Source organism: Epinephelus moara, chromosome 23 (genome assembly GCF_006386435.1).
Source record: "Epinephelus moara isolate mb chromosome 23, YSFRI_EMoa_1.0, whole genome shotgun sequence".
Lineage (NCBI taxonomy): Eukaryota > Metazoa > Chordata > Actinopteri > Perciformes > Serranidae > Epinephelus > Epinephelus moara.
Genome location: NC_065528.1, coordinates 14,102,552 through 14,127,475, shown reverse-complemented (window position 1 = coordinate 14,127,475; position 24,924 = coordinate 14,102,552). Strand labels below are relative to the sequence as shown.

At 39.8% G+C, this 24,924-nt stretch overlaps 2 protein-coding genes across 3 annotated transcripts in view; both read left to right on the top strand.

Annotated features, from left to right (window-relative positions):
• The window catches only part of LOC126384660 (ATP-binding cassette sub-family D member 2-like), a 33,330-nt gene extending 15,116 nt beyond the window's left edge, over positions 1 to 18,214 (top strand). The window contains exons 6-10 of the mRNA XM_050035829.1: positions 3,090 to 3,235; positions 5,257 to 5,402; positions 7,393 to 7,477; positions 7,795 to 7,920; positions 9,777 to 18,214. Of these exons, the coding sequence (XP_049891786.1) occupies positions 3,090 to 3,235; positions 5,257 to 5,402; positions 7,393 to 7,477; positions 7,795 to 7,920; positions 9,777 to 9,981 (708 nt within the window). The 3' untranslated portion in view covers positions 9,982 to 18,214. The remainder of the gene's footprint in view (positions 1 to 3,089; positions 3,236 to 5,256; positions 5,403 to 7,392; positions 7,478 to 7,794; positions 7,921 to 9,776) is intronic.
• A 2,905-nt stretch (positions 18,215 to 21,119) lies between these two features.
• LOC126384655 (kinesin-like protein KIF21A) overlaps positions 21,120 to 24,924 on the top strand; it is a 48,705-nt gene continuing 44,900 nt past the window's right edge. For both annotated transcript variants that reach the window (XM_050035802.1, XM_050035801.1), the window contains exon 1: positions 21,120 to 21,274. In XM_050035802.1, the coding sequence (XP_049891759.1) occupies positions 21,231 to 21,274 (44 nt within the window). In that variant the 5' untranslated portion in view covers positions 21,120 to 21,230. The remainder of the gene's footprint in view (positions 21,275 to 24,924) is intronic.

Sequence of the window (24,924 nt, the reverse complement as noted above, 5' to 3'; positions counted from 1 at the left end):
ATCGCGTTCCTTGACCAACATTGCAATCAACCAATCACAGCCCTCTGACATCATCAGTGTGCTGCTCCTGCATTTCTTTAGAAATTCCTTTGGGCTTCCTCTAAGCTAGTTTTTCAATTTGAAGTTAATACAATTGAACAAAATCCTCAGTAACGTTGAACAAAAAACTTATAAGCTACTGCATGGTTAGCGAGTTGCTAACTAGGTGGACTATGTTCGTAAGTAAACTTGGCAATAGGCAAGAATGTTAGCAAGTTAGCTTGCTAAGTAGATGGGCTATGCTAACAAGTAAGCTGTTCACTAGCAAAGAGTAAGGATAATAATATTTTTCAGGAGCAAAAACCTGCAGTTAGCACATTTTCCCTCCTTTTTGTCCATCTTGATCCCTGTTAAAAATGGTTATGTTTATTCTTAGATGAGTTTTTCTGTTTTGAAGTTTTAAATAGGTTATTAAAAAGGAGGGAAAATGTATCCTTCGCAGGTCTTTGCAACTGCAAATAATCCTTACCCTTAATGTTAATGAACAATATTTGAGTCTATTGACAAGCTAACTTGTTAGCATAGCTTACCTTATTGTCAAGCTAGCTCACTAATATTCTCGTCTATTGGCAAGTTTACTCATTAGCATAGCCAACCTAGTTAGCACGCTAACTCACTACCTCTGCAGTAGCTTGTAAGGTTTTGTTCAGTGTTGCTGAGAATTGAGTTTAATCGTACTAACCTTAATTTGGAAAACTAGCTTAGCTCTGAGGAAGCACAAAGGAATGTTGAAAGAGGCACAGGAGCAGCACACTGATGATGTCAGAGGGCTGTGATTGGTTGATTGCAATGTTGGTCCAAGGATGTGATGCAAGATGTTGATCCAGGATCATGTCCTACTTGGCAAAATAAAGTCGTGCCCTTACGATGTCGACACTGCCTATTAAATCTTAATTAGTCCATTGATATTCCCAATAGGTTTAAATGAGCATTAATTTAATTTAAAACAAAGTAGCTACTCAGCAGTGGGCTTTTTATTATAATTTGTCACTTAAATTTTGCAGCGTTAGTGGTGAGCGCGAACAAATCGGTCCGCTCACTATGAAATTCTCCGTTTTCCTCTGAGACCTTTTTTTGTTTGGATTTGGAATCAATAGCTAGCCTCACTAAGGAGACTCAAGACTACTCGAGACTATTGATTGAGATGCGCCAAATTTTAATAAAAGGCACCAGGCCGTAGATGGTGACGCACGTAGTCGACAAGATGTTTAAAAAAAATAAATAAATAAATAATTATTTTTAATTAAGTGTATAGGCTACACATATATACAATTAGAAAATTAAGAATTACTTTAGGGCTACAACAGGGACAAATTATAATTAAAATGCTAAAAAATCACTGTTAGGGAGGGGAGCCACTGGAGAAGGGCTAAAGAGTAGCATGTGGCTCCTGAGCCGCAGGTTGGCTTCCCCTGCACTACCCAATCAAGGCAGCAGTAGACTAGCAACTCCATAGTTCTGCAAAGTAAAATACTATTTTTGTCAATAGAGTCTGGTGGCTTTTAAATAGCAGCTTCAGTTCCTTGTCAAAAATGGTTGTGTGACACTTGTTGAAGAGGTGAATTTGTTCTAGCTATAGCGTACACTTAATGTGATACTGATTTTTTTTAAGGGGGCCTATTGGGCCAATTCATTTTATGTACCCTGAAGTCATTGTAACATTGAAAAAAGCACCAGATCATTTTATCTCTATTCCAGCGTCAAACTCCACATTACACATTAATGTTAACTGGTGTATTTGCAGGTGCTTAGTGTCCGATGTTCTCAGAACTCTTCCCCACCATCAAACTCTCTGAGGGGTTTTTAGGTCTATGGGGAGTTTATTAACCTTTATGAAAAATCCTCTGTGGTCTTATTAAGAAACAGATACATCCTTTGGGTGTTAACATGTTGCTTCCTCTAAGGCTTTTGGCTACTGTAATGAGCTGGAGAGGATATTATGGTGTTTAAAGTTATAGATTGGTGCTGACGAAGGAGTAAAATGTCACTTTTCAAACATTTCGAGATGATTAGGAAACTAATAGCTCTTCCTACTTACATATAACGCACTATGTGAAGTGTCCCGTCTGTCCTGAGGAGCTGCCCCATGAATAGAATTGTACTTTCTACATTTTTATCCATATTGCATTGCATTCACTGCTCTGTTCTGTTGAATTCAAACAGAGACAATGAGAGTCTGCTGATCCCACCGCCACAGGATTATTGAGTTAGCTTGATAATGTGACACAAGCCTGGCTTTATTACAGTCCCTCAAAGGTGGCTTTCAAATTGATTTAAAACTGTTGCCAGACCAACATGTCTTTCATGTCTTATAGGAGTTTTACCACGTGGTTGAAGCTTCAGTAAAAGATCAAAACCTCCCTGGCCTCATATTTTTTTAAAAAGAAAGAGTCTCCTGTGGGAGTATTGCTTTCAAATAGCGCTAGCAGCTCATGCTATCAAGCCTGGCTGTGAATGCTGATATGAGGTCAATACACCTGCTGATATTAAGCTGGTTGATAGCAGGAGAATCTGTTGACGCTGTGCTCATGCCCACAAGTTTATATATATAAATATCGTGCACCAAATGTTCTCCTTCCTGTTTCTCGTATAAGTGCAACTGCTGTAGTGTGAGACTGATGGTTGAACTCAGAACATAACAGTTATTTCAGTATTTTTTTACCTTGCTGTTTCTTTTTTTATTTTGATTGCTTTTGTACTTTTTACTGCTGTTCTATCACACTTTGAGCTGCAGGCAAACTGGAGGCATTTAGTGACATCTCCAAACAGTTTGATCAGGCCTGCAGCGATAGCTCAGAATGATTCATTTTCAGAAGCAGAGAACAAAAAGGTAAAATACAGTGTATTCTGTTCAGAGCGAGGATCTCTGAGGAGAATTTTGCCTCTCTTCCCGTGTTGACATTTCAGATCTCCTGTGTGTAATGTTGAGTAGTCTTATGCTGTCTATCAAACACCCACTGTTGCCTCCTATCTCTCCAGGGCTTTAAATCTTCATGTTTATAATTATTCTGAGGTTCAAATCATCTTGATAAATTCCCTCTCCATTTCAGGTAGAGGAGGGCATGCACCTATTGATCACGGGGCCTAATGGCTGTGGGAAAAGCTCTCTGTTCAGGATCCTCAGCGGCTTGTGGCCTGTCTACGGCGGCCGCCTACACAAACCCTCTCCTGAACATATGTTCTACATCCCTCAGAGGTACACACACACACAGAGTTTCACACATTACTTATTCCAATACCCCACGGCAGTGAGTTGTAACAAAACAACTAATGGGTGTGATCATTGTACCGGTGAACCCTACCAGTAATCTAATCCATTGTAACAGGACCTGTGTGTGTGTATGTGGCTGACGAAGAGAAACCAGAGCTCTGGTCACCGTGAAATATTTACCACCCAGACAAGGCTTGAAATACTTTCAATTACAGTAATTCCCTTGTCATATTTCTCTCAGCATGACAGTCATTTGACATTAACTTTAGTTTTACATCCAGGAATAGAAAGGACATTGAAGTGTTTGCTGTGGTCTTTTGACTAGTTTAAAAGAAAATTTTGATTTTTGACAGCTGTTATGGTGACAACACACATCAGTGGGGCCATAAAACATGTCACATTGACTAGTTTGAGAACTCTGTTTTGTTTCTTTACACCTATTGTCCTTAATAAATAGAAAAATACATCCGTACACTAATTCCTGCTTCTCTTTTCCACCGATCAAAGGCTAGCGTTAGCTTAATTGCCTCATTAACTCATCGTAAAACACACTTAATTCAAACAAAATTGCGGTGGCAACGGTGCACATAAAAATGGCTGCCACCCTGATCATCCTGCTCTGTTTATTTGAATGGAAATCCCCATTTTACTCTCATTCTGTTTCTGCGTTATTATCATTTTGATCGATTGTGATCTGTGAAAAACTCTCTATTGAATGATTAAAGGTAGATAGAATTATCCAAAGTGTCACCACAGGAATAAAATGTACCAGATATTTCAGGTGACAGAAAATTAGTTGCCTCCCATTTTGATGATCAGTTAATCCTCTAAGTCACTTCTCATGAAAAAAGACAAACATTTGCGTCTTTGTGCTTTTCAAGTGTGAGGATTCTCTGCTTTTATTTGCCTTACAAACATCTTTGAGTCTTAGGGCTCATCAACAAGGTATTTTTTTTTCTTAAAAGAAAGTTCCCGTCCACACAAACGTTGTTTTAAAAGAATCTCAGTCCACATGAAAATGTAAAAACACAACTACAGCGCTGTTAGAGCATGCCAAACCAACAGGTGGTGATACCCGAAGAAGAAGAGGAAGATGTTGGCCAATCAGAAGTCTGAAAAAAAGCCATTACCTGAAGGCTACCTGGAGCAGCGACCTCCATAGAACATTGTGATGCCTTTGTCCCTCAGTATAGTGGAAGAGTAACTGCACATGTATGTGTACACATGTAAAAAGCCCTGTTAGCATGGTTAGAGCCAACACTATTTTGGTCACATCCATTGCTCGAAACATTTCGTCATTTGTGACGCCTCACAAAGGAGATAACGGTGCACACTTAGAGATTAAAAGCCAATAAATGGTCAATTTTTAGTGACGTAAAACACAGTTTTTCAAATATACCCATGTACGTGTGGACAAGGCTTTGCCTGAACTTAATAAGCTATGTGACTATGCTACCTTGAGCTTTGGAAAATGCTGAAAGACATTTCCACTATGCTGACGTCTTATAGACATACTCTACTACTGACAGCATACTATTGACAACTCATGAGGAAGATTGTGGTGTCAGTGCTCTCTATTCTTAAAAGCTAAGATGGCCGATTCATTCTCCAGAAAGGCAGCAGAAGGACTGTAGCTGTTAAACTGAACTGAACCCGTCTGAGACAAACCATCAAATGTAATCTTACCCAGGGATACTCAGAGCTGCAGACTCAGCTGACTCCCTCCTGCAGAGCGGTGAATATTTTATACATAGGATGAGACGGGCCACCTGGCAGTTGTAAGAGAATCCAACACTCTTATCTTCAATAGACACAACAGAAGTGTAATGGGTGTCTTTCTCTTTTAGTTCTTGCTCTTAAACATGTGCCCTTTGTGCACATACACCCACTTTGTCACCTATGTCTGTTCTTCAGTGTCTGCAGCACTTCATAAATGACAGGGCAACAAAGAAACACTCAGTGGATAAGGTGTGTGTATGTGTGTGTGTGTGTGTGTGTTTCTCCAGGCCATACATGTCCATGGGTTCACTGCGGGATCAGGTGATCTACCCAGACTCGGGGGAGGACATGGCTGCCAGAGGCCTCAGTGACAAGGACCTGGAGGCCATCTTGGACATAGTCAACCTCAACCACATTGTCACCAGAGAGGGAGGTAGGACAGTGATAAAGGTCACTTACGGAGATGTGGAGTGTTTCAAGTAAAAATAGGAGATTGAAGACTTTTGAAGAGTTTTCCAGCTACCCAAACATACTCTGAGAGTATAAAGTCCATTTTTCCAGTATTTTGTTTATTGTTCAACCGCTTTACCGTTCCATCAGACAGCTCATTCCGACAGCTTCGATTTCCCATCTGTGCTATCCTCAAACCAGACTCCATTAACAAAAACAGCAATTTTAACTCGCTGAACACAGGAGCTGCTGGTCTACCACTGCCTCGATCAGGTAGTTTGTTTGTTTTTGTGTGACTTTGGTGAATCTAAATTAACCCTTTTAAACACCAAAGTCACACAGTTACACAAACAAAATACCTATTCGAGGCAGTAGTAGACCAGCAGCTTCTGTGTTCAGCGATGTTAAATCACTGTTTTCCTCAGTGGAGTCTGGCTTTGACAAGAACAACATAACAGCTTCATTTCTCCGTCAGATATCGCTGTGTGACGCCAAGACACTTGAACTGATAATGAATTTTCTTAGATGGTTAAAATACGTCTGGTACTGACCCTGTCAGCAGCAGAAGATTTCTTAGCTTCCGTGTCGAGCTCCTGCCTGTTGCTCCAAACTGGAGCATGTGGACTGACATGTACTGTATGTAACACACTGGCTATGGATAAATACCTCATACAACTTTCAAAAAATCCAGACTATCCCTTTAGGTAAAGGGCAATTTCCCCATACAATGTATTTTGCTGACAAATGTGATCCAGTTGTCCTTTGATGGCAGGTTTGCAGGCAGCTTCTTCTGTGTGATGGCGTTCTTGCTCAAAACCGAAAGTATTACATTTTGGGCCTGAGATTGTGCGGGATTTTGCCCAGGTATAATTTGCCAAAAGAGCAATCATCTTCTACTCGGATTAAAAGGATTTATGGGCAGTCCCAAATGTATGAAAGTGGCCTGCCATTGGTTTACCACGCTGCCTCCAGCACTTATTCCATCCCTGATCACCCTGCTGTATAAATTTCAATTTCAGAGTCACAAAATATTATGTTCTTTTAGCAGAACTGGCGCCAGGATCTTGAGTTGGTAGTCTGAGCCTGAATCTCCCAATTATGATTCAGATATCTCCAGGCCTGATTCCCTCTCCTATTTCTTAAATCTACCCAAACTAGACAAACTAACCATCAAACAGAGTAGATAAAACAACTTTAAACTGGACAGAATTGATTATATAACTGGACAAAACTGGACAAATGAACCATCAGAGTAAAAGTAAAAGTAAAAATAACCATCCCCTAGATAAAATTAATAACCGTCATCTAGACAAAACAAGCATCAGACAAGCAGAACAAATAACCGTACGACATACCAAACAAACAAGATGAAATAGCAACTAGCCACTGCAACAAATCTGAGTCAACTTGACAGTTTAGTCCTGACAGTGGGGGTTCTTTTTCTTTCAGTACGAACCATTCTAAATTTTGACTTTCAAATCATTTAAACGTTTGCAAAATTTGCACATTGTACCTGCCATGCAGGTTTTCCTGGTGTTTTCATATCCAACAGACTCAGCTATGTATGTGTGTGCCAGCCAGAAGCTTGATCTCATACACTGGGGTATTACTGGAATTGCCCAAACCTGAGTCTGTGGCTAATTGGCAGTCGCTCTCCTCTCATCACCAAACAAACTAGCCTATTGTTGTGAACCAATTACTGTACAAAGCTGAGAGCTGCGAGAGGGTTTAATGTATGAATGGCCGCACTGTGAAAGTGTTGCGAAAGGTCTCGATCGCGCTATGCAAATGACCATATGCAGTCACGGATCGTCAGTCATGGATGTTGGCACACATACGAGATAACTGCAGAGAATTTACTGTGAGGTCTTTGAAAATGTCACAGGAAGATGTGTGAGTGTTTCACAGTGAAGCTAGACTACTGAAACCTTTAAGTAAACATCATATTCACATATGTCTTCATTTGCGCCCAGGCTGGGATGCTGAGCTGGACTGGAAGGACGTGCTGTCAGGAGGCGAGAAGCAGAGGATGGGCATGGCTCGCATGTTCTACCACAAGTAAGAAGGAGCAGCGTCACTGTTGTCTGTCATTAGTCATCAGGACAGTTATATACATGTGACACACCTGGAGGGCAAACTTTGCCTCTGACACAAACAATAAGCTATTTTTAGCCATGCTAGCGGCACAGTGTGTTTAGTAATTATGAGCTAATGTTGGCACGCTAACACTCTAAACTGAGGTGGTGAGCATGGTAAACATTGTAGCATGTTAGCATTGTCATTGTGAGCATGTTGCCAGTATTTTAGCAGTGTCAGCTGTTACTCACTGGATGGATAGTAGTTATTATTATAACAGTTCCCCCTGTGTGTATCAGGCCTAAATACGCACTGTTGGATGAGTGTACGAGCGCTGTGAGCATCGACGTGGAGGGAAAGATATTCCAGGCTGCGAAGGATGCCGGCATCTCTCTGCTCTCCATCACACACAGACCCTCCCTGTGGTGAGTCACACCCCATACAACAGTTTCTCGTGTATTCAGTAAAAGAGAAATTGAATTAAAATGTCTCCAGAAGTGTGCATGAAAGTAACTCAGGTTTTTGTGAATTATGGTTTATTTGTGTATGAACTAGGGCTGGGCGATGTAGCAATTATACTTGATGTACCGTGTCTTGTTCCACACAGGATGTCTAAAATGACTACATTGGCAACACTGAGTATTAATTTTCACATCTATGTTTTTTAAGTTACCAGTATAAGTCTCGCTTTGGCATTTCGGCTCTTAAGATTCAGTTTTCAAATAGACTCACAAACATGATACATCAAACACACTCCCCCGCCCATCCACCTCACTCTCCTGGAGGATTGTGTGAGTAGGCGAGGTGTCTGTTTTTGTATCTGACAGGGCTCCAGACTGCTACTGTTTAGTCACATTTTGTGACCATGGAGCACCAGTGTGACCTGTAAATATTGTTAATATATGAACTGGAGAGCTGTTAGTTTGTTTCCTGCTTACAGTGAGTAAATCCTCACGTTTAACGGTTTAATTTTCCACTAACATCTAACTGTTGACCAGAAGCTTCAAGTTCTCACCAAATAATCAACACTTCGGCCAAACAAGCCACGTGCTTCATAATAAAAACACCAGTGGTTCCACTTTTATTTATTTCATTCTAACAGTACTGTGTTTAACTTTGTTGTAACAGTACTGTGTTTAACTTTATTGTAACAGTACTTTTCTTTATTGTAACAGTACTTTTTTTAACTTTATTGTAACAGTACTTTTTTAACTTTATTGTAACAGTACTTTTTTTGACTTTATTGTAACAGTACTTTTTTAACTTTATTGTAACATTACTGTGTTTAACTTTGTTGTAACAGTACTGTATTTAACTTTATTGTAACAGTACTTTTTTAACTTTATATTAACATTACTGTGTTTAACTTTGTTGTAACAGTACTTTATTTAACTTTATTGTAACAGTACTTTTTTAACTTTATTGTAACATTACTGTATTTAACTTTATTGTAACAGTACTTTTTTTAACTTTATTGTAACAGTACTTTTTTTAACTTTATTGTAACAGTACTGTATTGAATTTTATTGTAACAGTACTTTTTTTAACTTTATTGTAACAGTACTTTTTTTTAACTTTATTGTAACAGTACTGTATTTAATTTTATTGTAACAGTACTTTTTTTTACCTTTATTGTAACAGTACTTTATTTAACTTTATTGTAACAGTACTGTGTTTAACTTTGTTGTAACAGTACTTTTTTAACTTTATTATCACAGTACTGTATTTAACTTTATTGTAACAGTACTTTATTTAACTTTATTATAACAGTACTTTATTTAACTTTATTGTAACAGTACTGTGTTTAACTTTGTTGTAACAGTACTTTTTTAACTTTATTATCACAGTACTGTATTTAACTTTATTGTAGCGGTACTGTATATAACTTTATTACATCAGTACTATATAAAAATATTAGTACTATATGAAAATTATTTTATATAACTTTATTATAACAATACTTTATTTAACCTTATTGTAAAGTTGTTTTATTTAACTTAATTAAAACAGTACCTTATTTATTAGGTTAGTATTTAGTAGTCTACATTAGTTTAGAGGAGACTTTCAAAAAAAAAGCATGATATAAAGCATGTATCCCAATAAAACCTAAACATATAGCAATATAACTTGTAGGCCATATTGTCCATCCATAGTTTCAACTCGTCATGAAGTTGTAAATTCTATGTACAACCTGGATTAAGAAATGTGAAACTGCTAAAAGACACACGTTGGTCCCTCTCTGACTTTAAACCGACTTTAAACCCTTCCTCTCTGCCTCCAGGAAGTACCACACCCACCTGCTCCAGTTCGACGGGGAGGGAGGCTGGCGCTTTGAGCAGCTGGACACAGCGACGCGCCTCTCCCTCACCGAGGAGAAACAGCGGCTGGAGGCCCAGCTGGCCGGCATTCCCGAGATGCAGCATCGCCTCAACGAGCTCTGCAAGATCCTGGGAGACGACTCTGTCCTCAAAACAGCCGAGGAGTGAGACAGGGAGGGGAGGAGGCCCGGAGGGGAAAAGAGTCAAAGGGGAGAAGGAGGAGAGGTAGCTGGGGGAGGAGGAGAAGAGAGTGTGGGAGACAAACAGGCAGTGAAAGAAAAAGAGATCTGTCTGGGGATTGTTAGTTTCTTTTTTTCAGGCTTAGATTTTTTTGCTTTGCTGCGAGCCTCTTTGGTTAAAGCGAGAGAGCTCTTAATGCCAGCCAGTCTCTCAGCTCTCCTTCCTCCTCTCCCTCCTCTTTTAATCTCTCCTTTGCCCTACTCCAACCCGAGAAGAGGAGGGGAGGAGACTGAAGTGGATTTACAAGTATTATTCCCTCTTCTTACGCACATCGACTGCATACTCAGCTGTAGACTTTACATGTTTGGTTTTAGCATACATCATTTTCAGGATCAACTAAGTTGCCACAGATCAACGTGGCAAAACAGAGAAATCCAAATTAACCAGGGTAATTTATTTGTTTGTTTTATAGCACTTTACTCTGCTTTTAGAGGGCTGTTTCTGTTTGTCGTGCTAGCTCACAGTGAAATACAGTGATAGCTGCGTTTTAGCTGGAAAACTAATGTAGAGCCACTTGATAATGTCCAAAGCAGTATTCCACACCCAGTGCACTGGGTCGTGCAGGATCCACATTTGTCTGATTTAGCGGTAGATTTTAGTTTTTACTGAACTGAATGTGACCTCTTAGTTTGGAGAGGTCAAAAGAGAATATTTTTCAAGATGTCACAATATGCCTTTGTTTAATTTTGTGTATCTAGCCGCGGTACAATCCCTTTCCTCATACCTCGTCTTAGTCATTTTTAGGTCATTTCACATCCTTGAACCACTGATATAGGCTCAGATGCAGACTCACACGTGGCTAGCGAAGAAGAAGAACCCATCTGGGGTCTATTATTAGAGCGATTAGTGACGCAGGTCTGACTCCAAAACTATAGGTTTCTGGTTTATTGAACAAACACAATGAGCTTAAGAGGCCCTGTTCAAAGGAAGAGCAGCTAAGAGCAAGCTGACCCTGGTAGTCTGGTCTGTAAATAGTCACACACATGTAGGCGGTACGTGGATGAGCAGGCGGAAATTCACGCCATAAAACTGTCAGGTACACGTACACACTGTCCACATGTTGAAGCTCTCCCCTGTGTTGACACAAAACACACTGGTGTGTTTGCAGTGCGTCAGATGTCTGCTGGGACTCTGCTGTGTCAGCAGTGCTCTGTGGCTCCCTTTGAGCCTGTGTAAGTGAACATTATTACGTGATGGTCCTGGAAAATGAGCTCGTTACATTATGCTTATTTAATTAAAGTGGAAACAGACAGGTTTTTCGCCCCCCAGTGTTTGCAAGTGGTAGTGTTGTTCGTGCTGCTGTCACATTCAGAGTGTTTCCGCAGTTACTTCGGCTGTTCCACCATCCACCATAGAGTGCTTAAGGAATGATGTTTTTTGTTGTTGTTGTAGGACAGCCTGGAAGTTAGCATTGCTCTCATTCCTTCAACAAAAAGCTAATGGGATTTTTCAATTGGATTTTGGATTATTGCCGAAAATAAGCTCTGTGGCAAACAGAAGTTTTTGTTGCTTACACATTTTGTTTAGCAGGATAATCTCAACCAATGAACACCACTTTTGTGATTTTTGAAGCGTAAATGCAGTGACCAGAGGTAAAAAGCTAATGTTAGGCTATAAACAAACTACACCACAGTTGCATGACCACACCGAGGCCGCAAATCCGTGTTTTGCGTGATGACATTTTGTCGTCTCATTTAGCCACTTGTGAGTAGACGTCTTTTTTAAGACACGTAAAACGTTTAAAATTCTGAAGTGGGGTATTTACTGATGTATTTTATGTCGTGGAACAAAACACTGAAGTCTCTTAAGCTTGTGTTAACCACAGACCTTATTTTGGGCATCTAACAAAAACCCATTTAAAAAAAGCCACTGAGTTCGAGACAAGGGAACAGGAAGTGCAAAAATGCTAACCCATGTCCAGGTTTTGGCTACTGGGATAGTAACAATGGATTTATAAAGAGTACATACATAAAAACATACATGAAAATACCTGTATCTCCTGCATCGTGTGGCCCGTCGAGCCATCGGGGCCCCTCACTTAATCACCTCTGAATTTGGCTGTAAGTAGTTTTAGTACTTTTAGGACATTATCATCCAAATAAAGGGCTATTTAAGTCTTCATAGCAGGAAGCTGATGTACCTCAAAAAAAAATTCCACTGTGTTACAGACGTCAGTCTATGGGAAAATGTCACTCTATGGGAAAAGTAATTTTGGACCCCATGGCATCAGGTGTAGAACCCGGAAGTTGTAATTACATGGTTTGGCCACTATGTCTTGATAGTAACTTCAACACGTACAGACAGACCTTTTTAATATCACTTTAAATCACCATCAATAAGTGTTTCCCTCCTATTAAAATGATGTTCCTTGTAGCGCCTACATCAAAAATTCTGAGAGTGACATTACTAAAAAACGAACTGTCCAATCTGAATTTTAGACAGTTTATTAACAAATGTGTATTTAGGATATTTTAAGACTTTTTAAAGACCTATGGCCACCCTATGTAAGGAACTTATATTTGGTTGACGCACTTCTTTTGTGCCGAAAATTGGGTCTTCATTCTCCTGGGAGATTGTACCCAATGGCAGACGAAATTGCATATCGAAAGTGAGGCTTATAGGAAACCAGTCTGACCACTGATGATGTCATTATTCTATCGCCATTACATTGTGCTCAATCAAAATGATAGACATTTACTTCCTGATAATGAGTTAAAGCAAAAAACTTGTCTGTTTCCACTTTAAATACACTTCATTTAAATCTGATTTTAGATGACACTCCACATATTATTATGTTTCAAAATATGAGGCCTTATTGGATTATACCTAATTGTGTGTATGACATAATAGGGCTGATAAACAGTAGTAGAAAGGTCAGAGGTCAAGCTGGTTTATAGATCACTGGAGCTGGTTGGGATTTCACTTTTGGCTCGAGGACACTGACTAGCTGGAACAAAACTCGACAGGAACAAAATTTGATTGATTGTTTTCCCTGATTTAGCTTCTTTAGCTTTGTTACCAACAACTTACCTGAAGTTGTGATACTGTGAAGTTATTGGTCTGTTACATCATTTATGAAAAGGTCCTAAACGCTGTGTTCTCACATGGTGGTTCTAAGCTGTGGTCGTGGCTGCTTTTACAGTGTGTTCCTTCTGTGGTTCAGACCTGTGTTGTTGCTCACTGCATCCGGCTTTAAGAGTCCAAGGAAAAGTAAATGATGCTGTTCTGCCTCCCAGATTGTACAGAATACAGGAGAGGGGATCAGGGGTGTTTGTGCCATTCATTCATGGTCTTTCAGATTTCCCCATAGGTACGCAGAGCTATATGTTTGAGGATTCATACATTTAATTGGGCCTTAAGCTCACCAAGCAATAGAAATTATAACTATACATAAAGGGGGTCACTTGGAGTGATAAACACACAGAGGTATTATCTCTCAGTGCTGCAGTCCCCTGTATGGAGGCCCATTGCAGCCAATGTGATGCAAAAAAAGAAAGATCCTATGAGTCATTTAATGACTTATTTTCTCAAAATAATGAGAAACTTTCTTAAAATAATGAGCTTCTATGTCGACAAAAGGACTTAATATCTCAAAATAATTAGAAACTTTCTCATGAGAAATGAGAAACGTTATCAAAATGTCAAGCTGATATGTCAAAATGAGTTAGTATCTCAAAATTCTGACTTAGTTTCTCAACATTATGAGTTAACATGTCAAAATAATGACTTTATATCTTAAAATAATGAGTTAATATCTCAAAATATGAGAAGATTTCTCAAAATAATGAGCTAATATGTCAAAATAATAGTTTCTCGAAATAATGACTTATTTTCTCAAAATAATTAGAAACTTTCTCAAAATATTGGGTTAATATGTCAAAATAGTGAGTTAGTATCACAAAATATGAGAAACTATCAAAATAATCAGCTAATATGTCAAAATAATGAGTTAATTTCTCAAAACAATGAGAAATGTTCTTAAAATAATGAGTTAGTATCTCAAAATATGAGAAACTTTCTCAAAATAATGAGCCAATATCTCAAAATAAAGACTTGGCTTCTCAAAGTAATGAGAAACTTTCTTAAAATGATGAGAAACTTTCTGAAAATAACTCAGTATGTCAAAATAGTGAGTTAGTAACTCAAAATGATGAGACATTTTCTCAAAACAATGACCCAATTGTCTAAAAATTATGACTTGGTGTCTCAAAATAATGAGCAACTCTGTCAATATTTTGACTCACCATATGTCAGGATTAATCAAATTAGTAAAGTTTCTCATTATTTTGAGAAAACTTCAAATAATGACTTACAGGATCTTTTTGTTTCATCATCACATTGGCGGTAAAGGGCTTCAGTACCCCTCAGCCCTATGAAGCTTTGCAGCAAAGTTTCATTCATTGAGTTGTTTTGAGTATTTTGGTTTGCTTTCACCAGTAGTACAGATTATAACTGCATTTGAAAAGCCCAAAAAACAGCACCCAGAAACCGTTTGTGGTTTTTTTGTGCTGTGTGAAACAGACATTCCCCTCGTTTAAAGCCCCTTAGTAAGTGACAGAACCACTAAATATGTGTAAGCCCTTCAGAAACATGAATATGGTGAAATCTGAATGTATTTGAATGAGTGGTCCAGATGCCACCACAAACAGGAGAATCACTGGATGTCTGGATGTTACTCTCACACTGACTGTACCGCACACAGGACTCCATCCATGTCTCTTTGAAGCTTGTGTGACTGGTACGATGTTCTCATGATATCACTGGTTAGAGCACCACTATTCTGTTATTATACCTCTGTTTGGTCCAACATGTCTGTGTTACAAAGAACAGACAATCAGTCGCATCATCAGCAGAATACAAACAAGTGCACTGCTATATTTTACGTACACATCGGCTTGTTGTCTGCAAAGAGAATATTATCAACTCCCTCAGGCCTTTTGTTAGGCTGAGCTGTGGCTGCATCCACGACGTCTAAAAGTGCAACATCTTTGCTCCAATGAGACTTCAGATCTTTGCAACCTCCCCTTTTGGCTTTTAGTGTACAGTTACAAAAGGACTTAAGACCATTTGGATGCAGCCCTGCTCTGCCTAGGATGATGGCTGCTCGGTTACAGAAGGACAAATGTAAAAAAATGCTCCCTCCCAAATGTGACTGGAGAAGAAACATAACTAATTAAACATGAAAATGTCAGTGAATCCCTTTAATATCTAAAGGGATAATAACTGGAATGCTCTCTCATGGTCTTGTAATATTATACGAAAAAAACAAAGAAGCTTTCATTTGGTATGCAAGAGAGCATCACAGGCATCGCTGTGGGGTTTGAAAACGGTACGGCAAGCCCTTTCAGCAGCCGGAGTTTCTGACCTGAAATAAGTTATCTTTTGTGTGGCGTCACTCAGACTCTGTTGACAGGAGGCCAGACGAGCCGCTGAATGACATGGAGTCTGCCAAGTGACACTGGAGCATGAGGTCAGCTCAAGAGCAAACAGTGCCTGACATTCGTAGGCATGACCATAGCTTCAGTAGTTAAACAGTCAAGTAATACTATTTCATCTTGAGAGGACGGGGTGATAGATGATGAGGTGCCATTTTGTTTGATGCTTCATGCTTCGGTATCGATCTTTATTGCCTTCAGACCTGAGTTGTGTAACAGGGTGCTTTTTGTGCTGCATATTCTTTTCAGTGTTTACTTATTCTTTTCGGTGTTTATAAAGCTAAGAGCAGGACGATTTGTCCTTTAATCACACCACAAAATTGAGCCTGAGGAGGCTGAATTCGACCACTGATAACAGCCGCTCTTCAGAGTCCTGTGCGTATTTTTGGGTGCTTGCAGTGTAGCAAATTGTCCATTGACTGCACTGTTGGTAGGACTGCTTGTTTATGGAAAAAAACAGAAACAGTTTATATCCTTGAACTTTAAATCCTTAAAAAAAATCTTGTTTTCATGATCATTGGAAGCCAAGATCTTAATCTTGTGGTTAGGACCTGCTACACATGAAAAGACCTCAAATTTATGCGTTCTTGTTTATTGATAACTTTAAAATGGCGATAATCAATAAACTTGTGTTAGCAATGGATCACATACATGTATGTGAATTGAGTCCCTGCAGTCGTAGCAACAAGTCAAGTCTTTTTTTTTTGGTTTAATGCCCTGCAACTTTCTCGTAAGGTTGATTTCAGTCGTAGCAGGCAGCGGTTTTCAACACGCTCGGTAGGCTACCTGCCAGGCACGGCAAACCGACAAAATTAGCAACACGCTCGTGAACGCAGGGCAAGTGGAACATTAGCTAGCAGCTACATAATCATGTATTTGCCTCAGGACTTGGTGGTTAGCAAACAGCACTTAAAGAGTAAATATTTGACTCACATGACTTAAAGTAATAGTTTCGTTTTGCTATGTCTGGTTTCTGCCGTGTAAGTGGGTTTGCACAAGTTAACAATATCAGCTGATAGGATGTGTTTACAGTAAGTGCTGGTTTTGGTTCCACCTTGTGAGTCCATGTGTGTCATCGTGGCAAAATGTGGTCTCAGAGACACCTACCCCAGAGGTGATTTGGAGGGCTTTGCCAGGTGTTTTTCTGCCTGTCTGTCTGATAATGGACAGATAATGTCCATGGGATAGCGCCACAACCGTGCAAGATACTGTCATGAAATTTTACAGTTGTGTAGTTTAGATCACCACCCACATTTGCTTTAGTCATGGCTGGTGGGATTTCATTGCAAGATGGTCTCTGGTTCAACAGCATCCCGAGCTCCAGGGTCAGGCCCGCCTCTGGTGCTAGGACACATGGTGGTAAATCACTGATAGGGGCCTCTCAGTTAGAACAAAATATGTCAGATTTCTTGGAGCAAAAGAATTGTAGTCTTTATTTGCGAAATAAAATCTATCTGACTCCCGCTAGCCTCAACCTCAAGTTTCTGCTCGGCTCGTAGACTTTGTGATTGCGACGATGTCACAGATTTTTAAAAACTTTTTTCTCAGCTCAAGGAAACTTTAACAAACATAAAACCTCCATGGATCAAAAGTGCATAAAAGAAAGAGCCATAATGACCATGTTTGCAGTTCGAGTTGTCCTGGTGGTGGTCTATGGAGAAAATGTTTTTTCAGCTGCAGGGGAGTTCTCTGTCGCAATACAATGAGTGGCCACTTGGAGAAATTGGAAGCAAGGCTGACCTGCATTCCTGAGGGCCTGGACTCCGGCAGACATAATGTTCACGTCCAACTGAAGAGGTGGGCCTGAGCCTGGAGTTCTGCAGCAGACCCTTCTCCTTTAGTTGAGCTTGTAAGTGTTAAGGTTGTTTCCGCTGCCCCCAAGTGACCAAAAAAAGTTACTGCAGGTACAATAATATTCTATCTCCAGTAACTATTAAATAATGTACCGCTGCTGTGACTGCATGAAACCCTGTGAAGTTATCTTTGAACATGGCACCTCATCATTTCCTCTCCCTTTTAGGAACCTAGTAAAGATACCTTACTCACCAGTGAAGTTAGGCCTGTAGTGGCCTGCTATACTGTATGACCCCGCAATATACTTTAATGACATCCTTACTCACAAAACTTTGATACTGAAAGTTTCACACTTTCCCTTTTGTAAGTAAGAGATTGAATGTATCCGTTATGTACGATAAAGCATCTCTAAAGGTTACGAAGACAATGAATACACGTGGTCAGGTCATACAGGTTTCCTTTTCGTTTGATAAATGATAATTTTATAGTTGTGTTGATAGTGCATGTTATTTTATTGGAGCCACATAGTGGTTTTAAACTGAGACTTACTGTGCATGTGGTGAGTGAACAGAGAAAATGTTGGTGTAAAACACGACATGGGGTCGATAGGTGGATGATCATGAGTACAGTAGTTAAACAGTAGTTCTCAAAGCCAGGGTTTACTACACTTTGTAGTAACCTCAACAGTTTGCAATCAAAACTCTCAAACTTATAACAGTTTTATATTTTTAATTCCTGGAACAGTAGCCCAGATTTCCTTTATCGGGATCTCATTGTGCATGTGTAGGAATCTGTATTCTTTAACCTTAGAACCAAGAGAGGTGCATCAGCGTACAGGTCATCTGTTCAGAAATCATGTGCTGAGGTCCCTTTACGTTGAAAGATGAAGATGTATTTTCTTGTAAATAAAACTACAGTGCAACCTCGAAAAATGGGCCTTGTGTATTTGTTCACCATAGAACAGACATTTCATTGCCTGTAAATAAATGTTGAAGTGCTTACATTAGCTACTGGGTTTTGTCACATCTATACTTTCTAACATTGAGTAGTGTATGTCAAGTTATTTATAGCCCAAGTAGGTGGTACATGTGCTCTTAGCAATTCGCAGAAGCCTTGTAGAGGCGGAGTGGACATAAAAATAAACCTGTCTCAGCGAGCCAAAGATCATGACACCTCCTCACTCTGTGATATGTAGATTTAAAGTGTCAGGCTCAATACTAAAACACATCATAATTCAGATCCACAATTAGTACAAATGAACTCTGAAGAGGTTTTCAGTATTAAGTGTGTTTAGCTACAAACAGAAACATCAACAACTAGGCCTCTTAAATCAAGATTATCTTGTGTCTTTCCTCTTAATTCTAACTACAAAATAGACAATACACTTTTGATAAGTTGTATATAACATACAACCAGAGTGTAGTGTGGACTTAAGACACAGCAAGTGAGGTAGTGAAGCCATCTGCTGGTGAAAAGGGAACATCACTACAGTCACTCCTGAAATGCAGTAACACCATTTGACCACAAGATGGCGGCATAGTAATGCAGCCAAGTTCATTTAATGCAACTCTTTACTGGCATACACCTTCATTATGCCTTCTGATCATTTCTGTTAATAATATCAGATGTACATTCAAATTATACTCAAACGGAATGAAGCAGGGTTAAATTAAATGGATTTTAGTGATTGCTAGTTCATGATTTGTTCTATGGCTCCAAATTATGGTCACATAACTTACAGAGTTCTTACAGGGAAAGGGTGTATACTGTCCATCAGATATCTGTTAAAAAAAACAAGCTGATGAAGTCTGTGTGGGCCTTATTCAAAACAACTTTATTAAACAATGTAGAAGAAATCATATACATAGCAGCTCCATAACTGTAAGATAAAGCAGGAACGGTTTTTTAAAAAAGGCCAAATGAATCATCAAGCATCATCAAACACAAATAGATAAATTACTAACAAAACATGAATTGTGCTTCACAATATCTCCTAAAGTGGTAGTTACATACTTTATATTGTTGAGTGGGGCTGCAACTATCAGATATTTTCATTATAGATTAATCTGCAGATTATTTTCTCGATTAATTGATTATGCGTTTTGTCTTTAAAAGGTCTGAAAATATTTTAAAGTGTCCATCCCTGTCTGCCAAAGTCCAAGATTTTGTCTTTAAATGTCCTGTTTTGTGAGTCCAAGATATTCAGTTTAATATAATATAAAACAGAGGCAGCATATGTCCATATTTGAGAAGCTGAAAACAGTGTTTTCTGACATGTTTTTCTGTTACTGACTAATCCATTGATCGACTAATCACAGATGAATGAAAATTTAAAACAGTTTAAAGTTTACGACATTATTTGTTGATTAATAAACATTTTCCCAACAGACCAAGTTGTTATTTTTTGTTGTTTAATTTATTTTATTTTTTGTTGTTTAATTTTTTTATTTATTTTTTTTTGTTTAACTTATTTTATTTTATTTCATTTTTTTAGGGACTGTTCTTTACTTATCAGAGAAGGGGGGTGGATGACTTCTTTTTTGAATATATTTTTTTTACCCTCCCGCTGAGGCTCCTTGGCATAAGAGGGTTGCTAGAGAGGAAAGCCACCAGAAACGTCAGTGAAGCAGCAGAAAAAGCTTCCAGGTGGTTGTGGATCATGGAGTAGCACGCTGCTTGGACACAAGCCGGGGACTGATCAACCCCGGCTGGGTCGCCCAGGTGAGGGTGTCTGATGATCTGAGACCCGAAACACCCCGTGACCCTGCGTTCATCACTGATGATGTGTCCAAGTTGCACCTTATAGGTTTTTCTCATCACTGATGATGTGTCCAAGTTGCACCTTATAGGTTTTTCCATTAACTATTAATCAGAGGAAGGGGGTGGATGACTTCTTTTTTGAATATATTTTTTTTACCCTCCCCAAAGCGACAAATATTTTGCCTTGAGCCTCCCTGAGTGACCTGGGGAAAACAAATTACCTTCCCTCCACCATAAATTAGATTTTTTAAAAGTTACCCTTTGATGTTTGACATTTAAAAGTTGAAGATGCAATCCTGGAGTTAAAAAAAAATGTATTTTTTTTTACTCTACTACTCAATTTTGGTGAATTTTAAATCAGACATGTAGAATACAGTGATTTTGATGAAATATCACTATTTTAAGGTCAGATTTGGTTATGTGTTTTTGTAACTGAAGCAGAAGCATTCCTCTCAGATTATGTGTTGAAGGACAAATTGTAATTTTGACAATTAAAAAAAAGCATTCCAGCTGGATTTGGAAGGCATGTTTTCTTTAAAAATTGGTCGTAAAATACTACTACTAATAATAATAATAATAATACATCTATTTAAAGTTGTATGCCCCTCCCCTATACCAAAATAAAAAAACACTGGTCCCTCCCCAGTGCTTAAAATATTATTTGACATGCCTCCATTTTGCACCACCCCTCCCCTCTCATAAATAACGAACAGTCCCTTATTATTATTATTATTATTATTATTATTACAGGACATGTATTGTGTTGAGTAGTGGGTGAGGTTGTCCCCTCGTGGATTGGTACAGCTCAGGAGGAGGAGGAGTCTGGCTACGTCTCCAAAGGATCACACGCCGAGTGGATCCAGCTCGTCCGCACACTCAGCCACTCTCTGCCCGGGAAGCAGCGCAGAGACGATGCCTGTGGAGAGGTGACCACCGCCGGATACCTGAAGCTCATCTCCTCAGCTATGGAGAACAAATAAATGAGACCACAATCTGATCTTAAAACATGGCGAGGAGGCGGCGGTGAGAGCGGCGGTGGAAGCTCAGGATAGAAGCGCCTCTCTGGAGGAGGGGGGGAGGGAGGGGAGCCCACGGCGCTCTCTTGTCTCTTAAGAGGATCAAGGAAAAAGGGAAATCGAGCTATTTATAAGCGGCGGACTGTTTGGACCATCCACCGGTGACAGCAACATGAGCGGCGGGCCGGATGAGAGCTCGGTGCGCGTCGCCCTGAGGTAAGGATCCAGCTCAGACCCTCCTCTCTCCAGAGATGCTGCTCACACCTGCTACAGCCATGCATGTTATCCTGCTGTATTGTTGCTCCACCCTCCATCATTCTCCATATATTCACCTCAGACACTCCATCTGCATCAATTCTTCCTCTTCTAGCCCTAAATCCCTCCACACCACCCCTTCTTCTTTCAGTGTGCCTTTATTTTGATGCCTCCCCATGCCTGGAGGAGCTAAAGCTCACTGCAGGCTGTACGCAGCACATATAGACCAGGGGAGCATGATTACATGAGCTTCTTTTGTTAATACCTGCACTGCATGTACATGCTGTGTAGTGGATTTATGAATGAAGATCTGCGGCTCTCAGGGATTACGCCAAGGAAAAGCCTGTAACTGTACCTCTGACTGTGTGTCTGTCTCCTGTGGTCAGAATAACACACAGTCTGAGCATTTCTATAGAGGATAGGGGAGACCGGGGCTGGTTGTCACATTTCTTACTTTCATGTAAATCCTGCAAAAATTGTCTCCTTAGTAGATTTCCTTTCAAAGTGTCAGGTAGGAACAGAGTGACCTTACTCTCCTGAAATTATTCTATACAAAAGATACGGACTCAGGTCTTCCCAGTTGTAGGGTTGGTAGTCGCACACTATGGTTATGGTTGTCCCTATGTTATACAGTATTTAATGAAAATAAAAAATGGAGGCAATTTTAAAAAAAATAACTTTTAAAATTTAGTTTGATTGAAATGCAACAATCTAACAAATCCAAAATGCACGTTTGTATCCCTACATAGCAATATAAAGAACAATGCCAAGAACAGTGATTACAGGACATATTCGACAGTCCATATCTTTTGAACAGAATAAACTTTCGAAGAGTAACGTTACTCTGTTCCTACCTGACACGTTAGGCTTCCATTACACATTAAAAGGTAATCTTAAGGATTCAGTTTTTGAGGGGTTCGAATGAAATTAAAAATGTGACGACCAAGCCCCTGTCAGTGATTCATCCAGCCACTTTAAATACCAGAACAGTGCATGCACATTTTAGAAGGGGTGTAACAATATATATTGTGTCATTGTCCAAAGAATCAATATCATATTGCAAGGGTGTCAAACTCATCCTCTCTCACTTAGTTCATGGGCCACATACTGTGCAGCTCAATTTGATCTCCAGTGGCCTGGGCCAGTAAAACCACAATTGGTTTGCAATGCAATTTTTTCCTTTTCTTTTAGTGTAAAAAAAAAGTACATTCTGAAAACATCAATCTATTTACAAATCAGATGATGAACAGTCTGAGATGTCTCAAAAGAAATAGGTACAGTCTCAACAATGTGTCTCAGTTTTTCCACCTTCAGTCAGTGTAATTCTCTCTGTCATTACATGTGTGCTCTCCCATTCATTTCCACTCCTGTGTGGTAATGCTGGCATCCCCACACCAATCTCAAGTGGGGGCTATTGAGGAAGCAGGTTCAGTTATCTCCCTCCCTACAAAAAAATATGTCGTCTAACCCATGTGACAACCAACCCCGTTCTCCCCTACGAGGCTTTTTGTAGCCACGTACAGGTTATTACAAAGCAGACACTGTATCTTTGAAGTGTCGACTGCGTTTCATCCATTCGCTTTCAACCATTTCACATTTGTAGTGTTTGTTAGTGTGTGTTGCAGTATCGTACCGATCTGTCCTTCGCCCTCTTGGCCAATCCACGCTGCCACTAACAGACAAGCTGAGACAGTCACCGTCTGGTCACTGCTTATTTCAGCGCTTCTCAGAAGTGTTTGTGTGCGGAGCAGCGGCTTCAGACATCAATAGAGTGACATGATAGGGCGGCAGCTAAAGTCCAGGGCAGGTGCTTTTTGGTGTGTGTGTTTCTGTGTGTGTGTGTGTGTGTGTGTGTGTTGGAAGGACAATCTGTAACGTCATGTGAACTGGATCAGTGAGAGAGAGAGGGACAAAAGCTTGTTCCTATCACGTTTCTCTTCCCTCGCTTGTTATTGTGCATTCAGACTTTGACCCAGAACTGTGTTTGCTGGGGCAACTCCGTTTACTAGCCTGTTTCCCTCTCTGTCATAGATAATAAATAATCTGTCAGTAGCCGATATCCCATCATGCACTATGGTTCTTTAAGGCCCTAAAGTCTCATCAGGAAGATTTCATTCATAGTGTCAGATTACATTTGTCTGGCGTCTTTAATAATGCAACATGAACGTAGAGCTGCTGTTAGTTTACTGTAGACGACTTTCAAAGACGTTTTAAGCTTCAAAAGAATAAATAAACACACACACACTCAAGGCTACAGAAAGGTATGTGTGTGTGTGTCTTTGAGTGGAAACTACACTTGCTATTGTATCTTCTTAGAAAGCTCAGGCTTCATTCATTATTTGTAGAGCTCCGCCGTCTTGTTTGCTAGTCGGCTTTCCACCTTTAGTCCTATTGAAGGTCAGCCGACTATTCACTGGTTCATTCTTTCACTTATTTGTCTTTCTTTCATCTGTTTTTCAAGTCGCTCATTCATTTAATGTGGATTTTAGTCAGTAATTATTTATGACATGTTCTACGCTGACATGTTATGGGTGAAAGTTATGTGCCAATTATGTTCCTCTGTCATGAAAGGGTTGTATGACAGTATGTATGGATGAAGGTTGGAGTTGAGTTTGGTTGTTATGATACTCAAAAACAATAAGTAATCCTCACTTCACTGTGGAAAAGATCAAGATTGTAGGTAGAGTCAACAGTTCAGAGCTTCTTCTCAGGTCAGCTGTGGCACCTGAAGTGCTCTGTCACTAATCCTTTATTACACACACACACACGGACTGATCCACTTCCTGTCACTGAGACTCAGCTGAATTTACCTGCAAGCTCACAGAGCTTCTTAATGTTTCAGTACACTGTGTGCTTTATTTGCATGAATGAGTTCAGACCTTTCTCACAGCAGACATTTGGGCTTAAAATAAACAGGTGGAGCTAATAACATTAGCAATAGCTCATTTCGAGTGCCCTTAGAGGCCACAACAGTGAGCCAGCAAGTGCAATGCCAGAACCCAGGAACTATGACACGTCAAAATGTGTGTGAAAAAGATCTCCCTGTGGGTGCATGAGACCCTCAGAAATAGGAGAAATCACCACCACCAGCTTATCCAGGTGCTTTGCCTGGAGGATGTTTGGGTCAAGGCTTATTTTAGGATGAGTGGGGGGCAGTTTCAGTAGCTGCTGTCATTCGTCGGGCCTAATTAGGGCTGGTAAATATTAGCAAGTAGTTAAGGCAACAGTTTATTCAGATATGTCTTGCATCTTGTCTGAAAGTTAGTTTAACACAAACCATGTATGCTACCACTTCTCATCTTCACCATTGAAAGATCGCCTTTCAGTTAATCCGATTCAAGGGTGTAGGTTTCGTTTCAACACTGGGTGGACACATGAAATGGAGGGTTTGGGGGTCCTTTATTAACCAATTTGTGCCTTCTCTGCATCAATTTATGGTGTAAATTTTTTAAAATTTTGTCAGAATAAAAGCCCTCTGCTACTTTCATGTGGTGGGTTTTCTCTGGGTACTCCGGCTTCCTCCCACAATCCAAAGACATGCAGGTTAATTGGTGACTCTAAATTGGCTGTAGGTGTGAATGTGAGTGTGAATGGTTGTCTGTCTCCAGGTG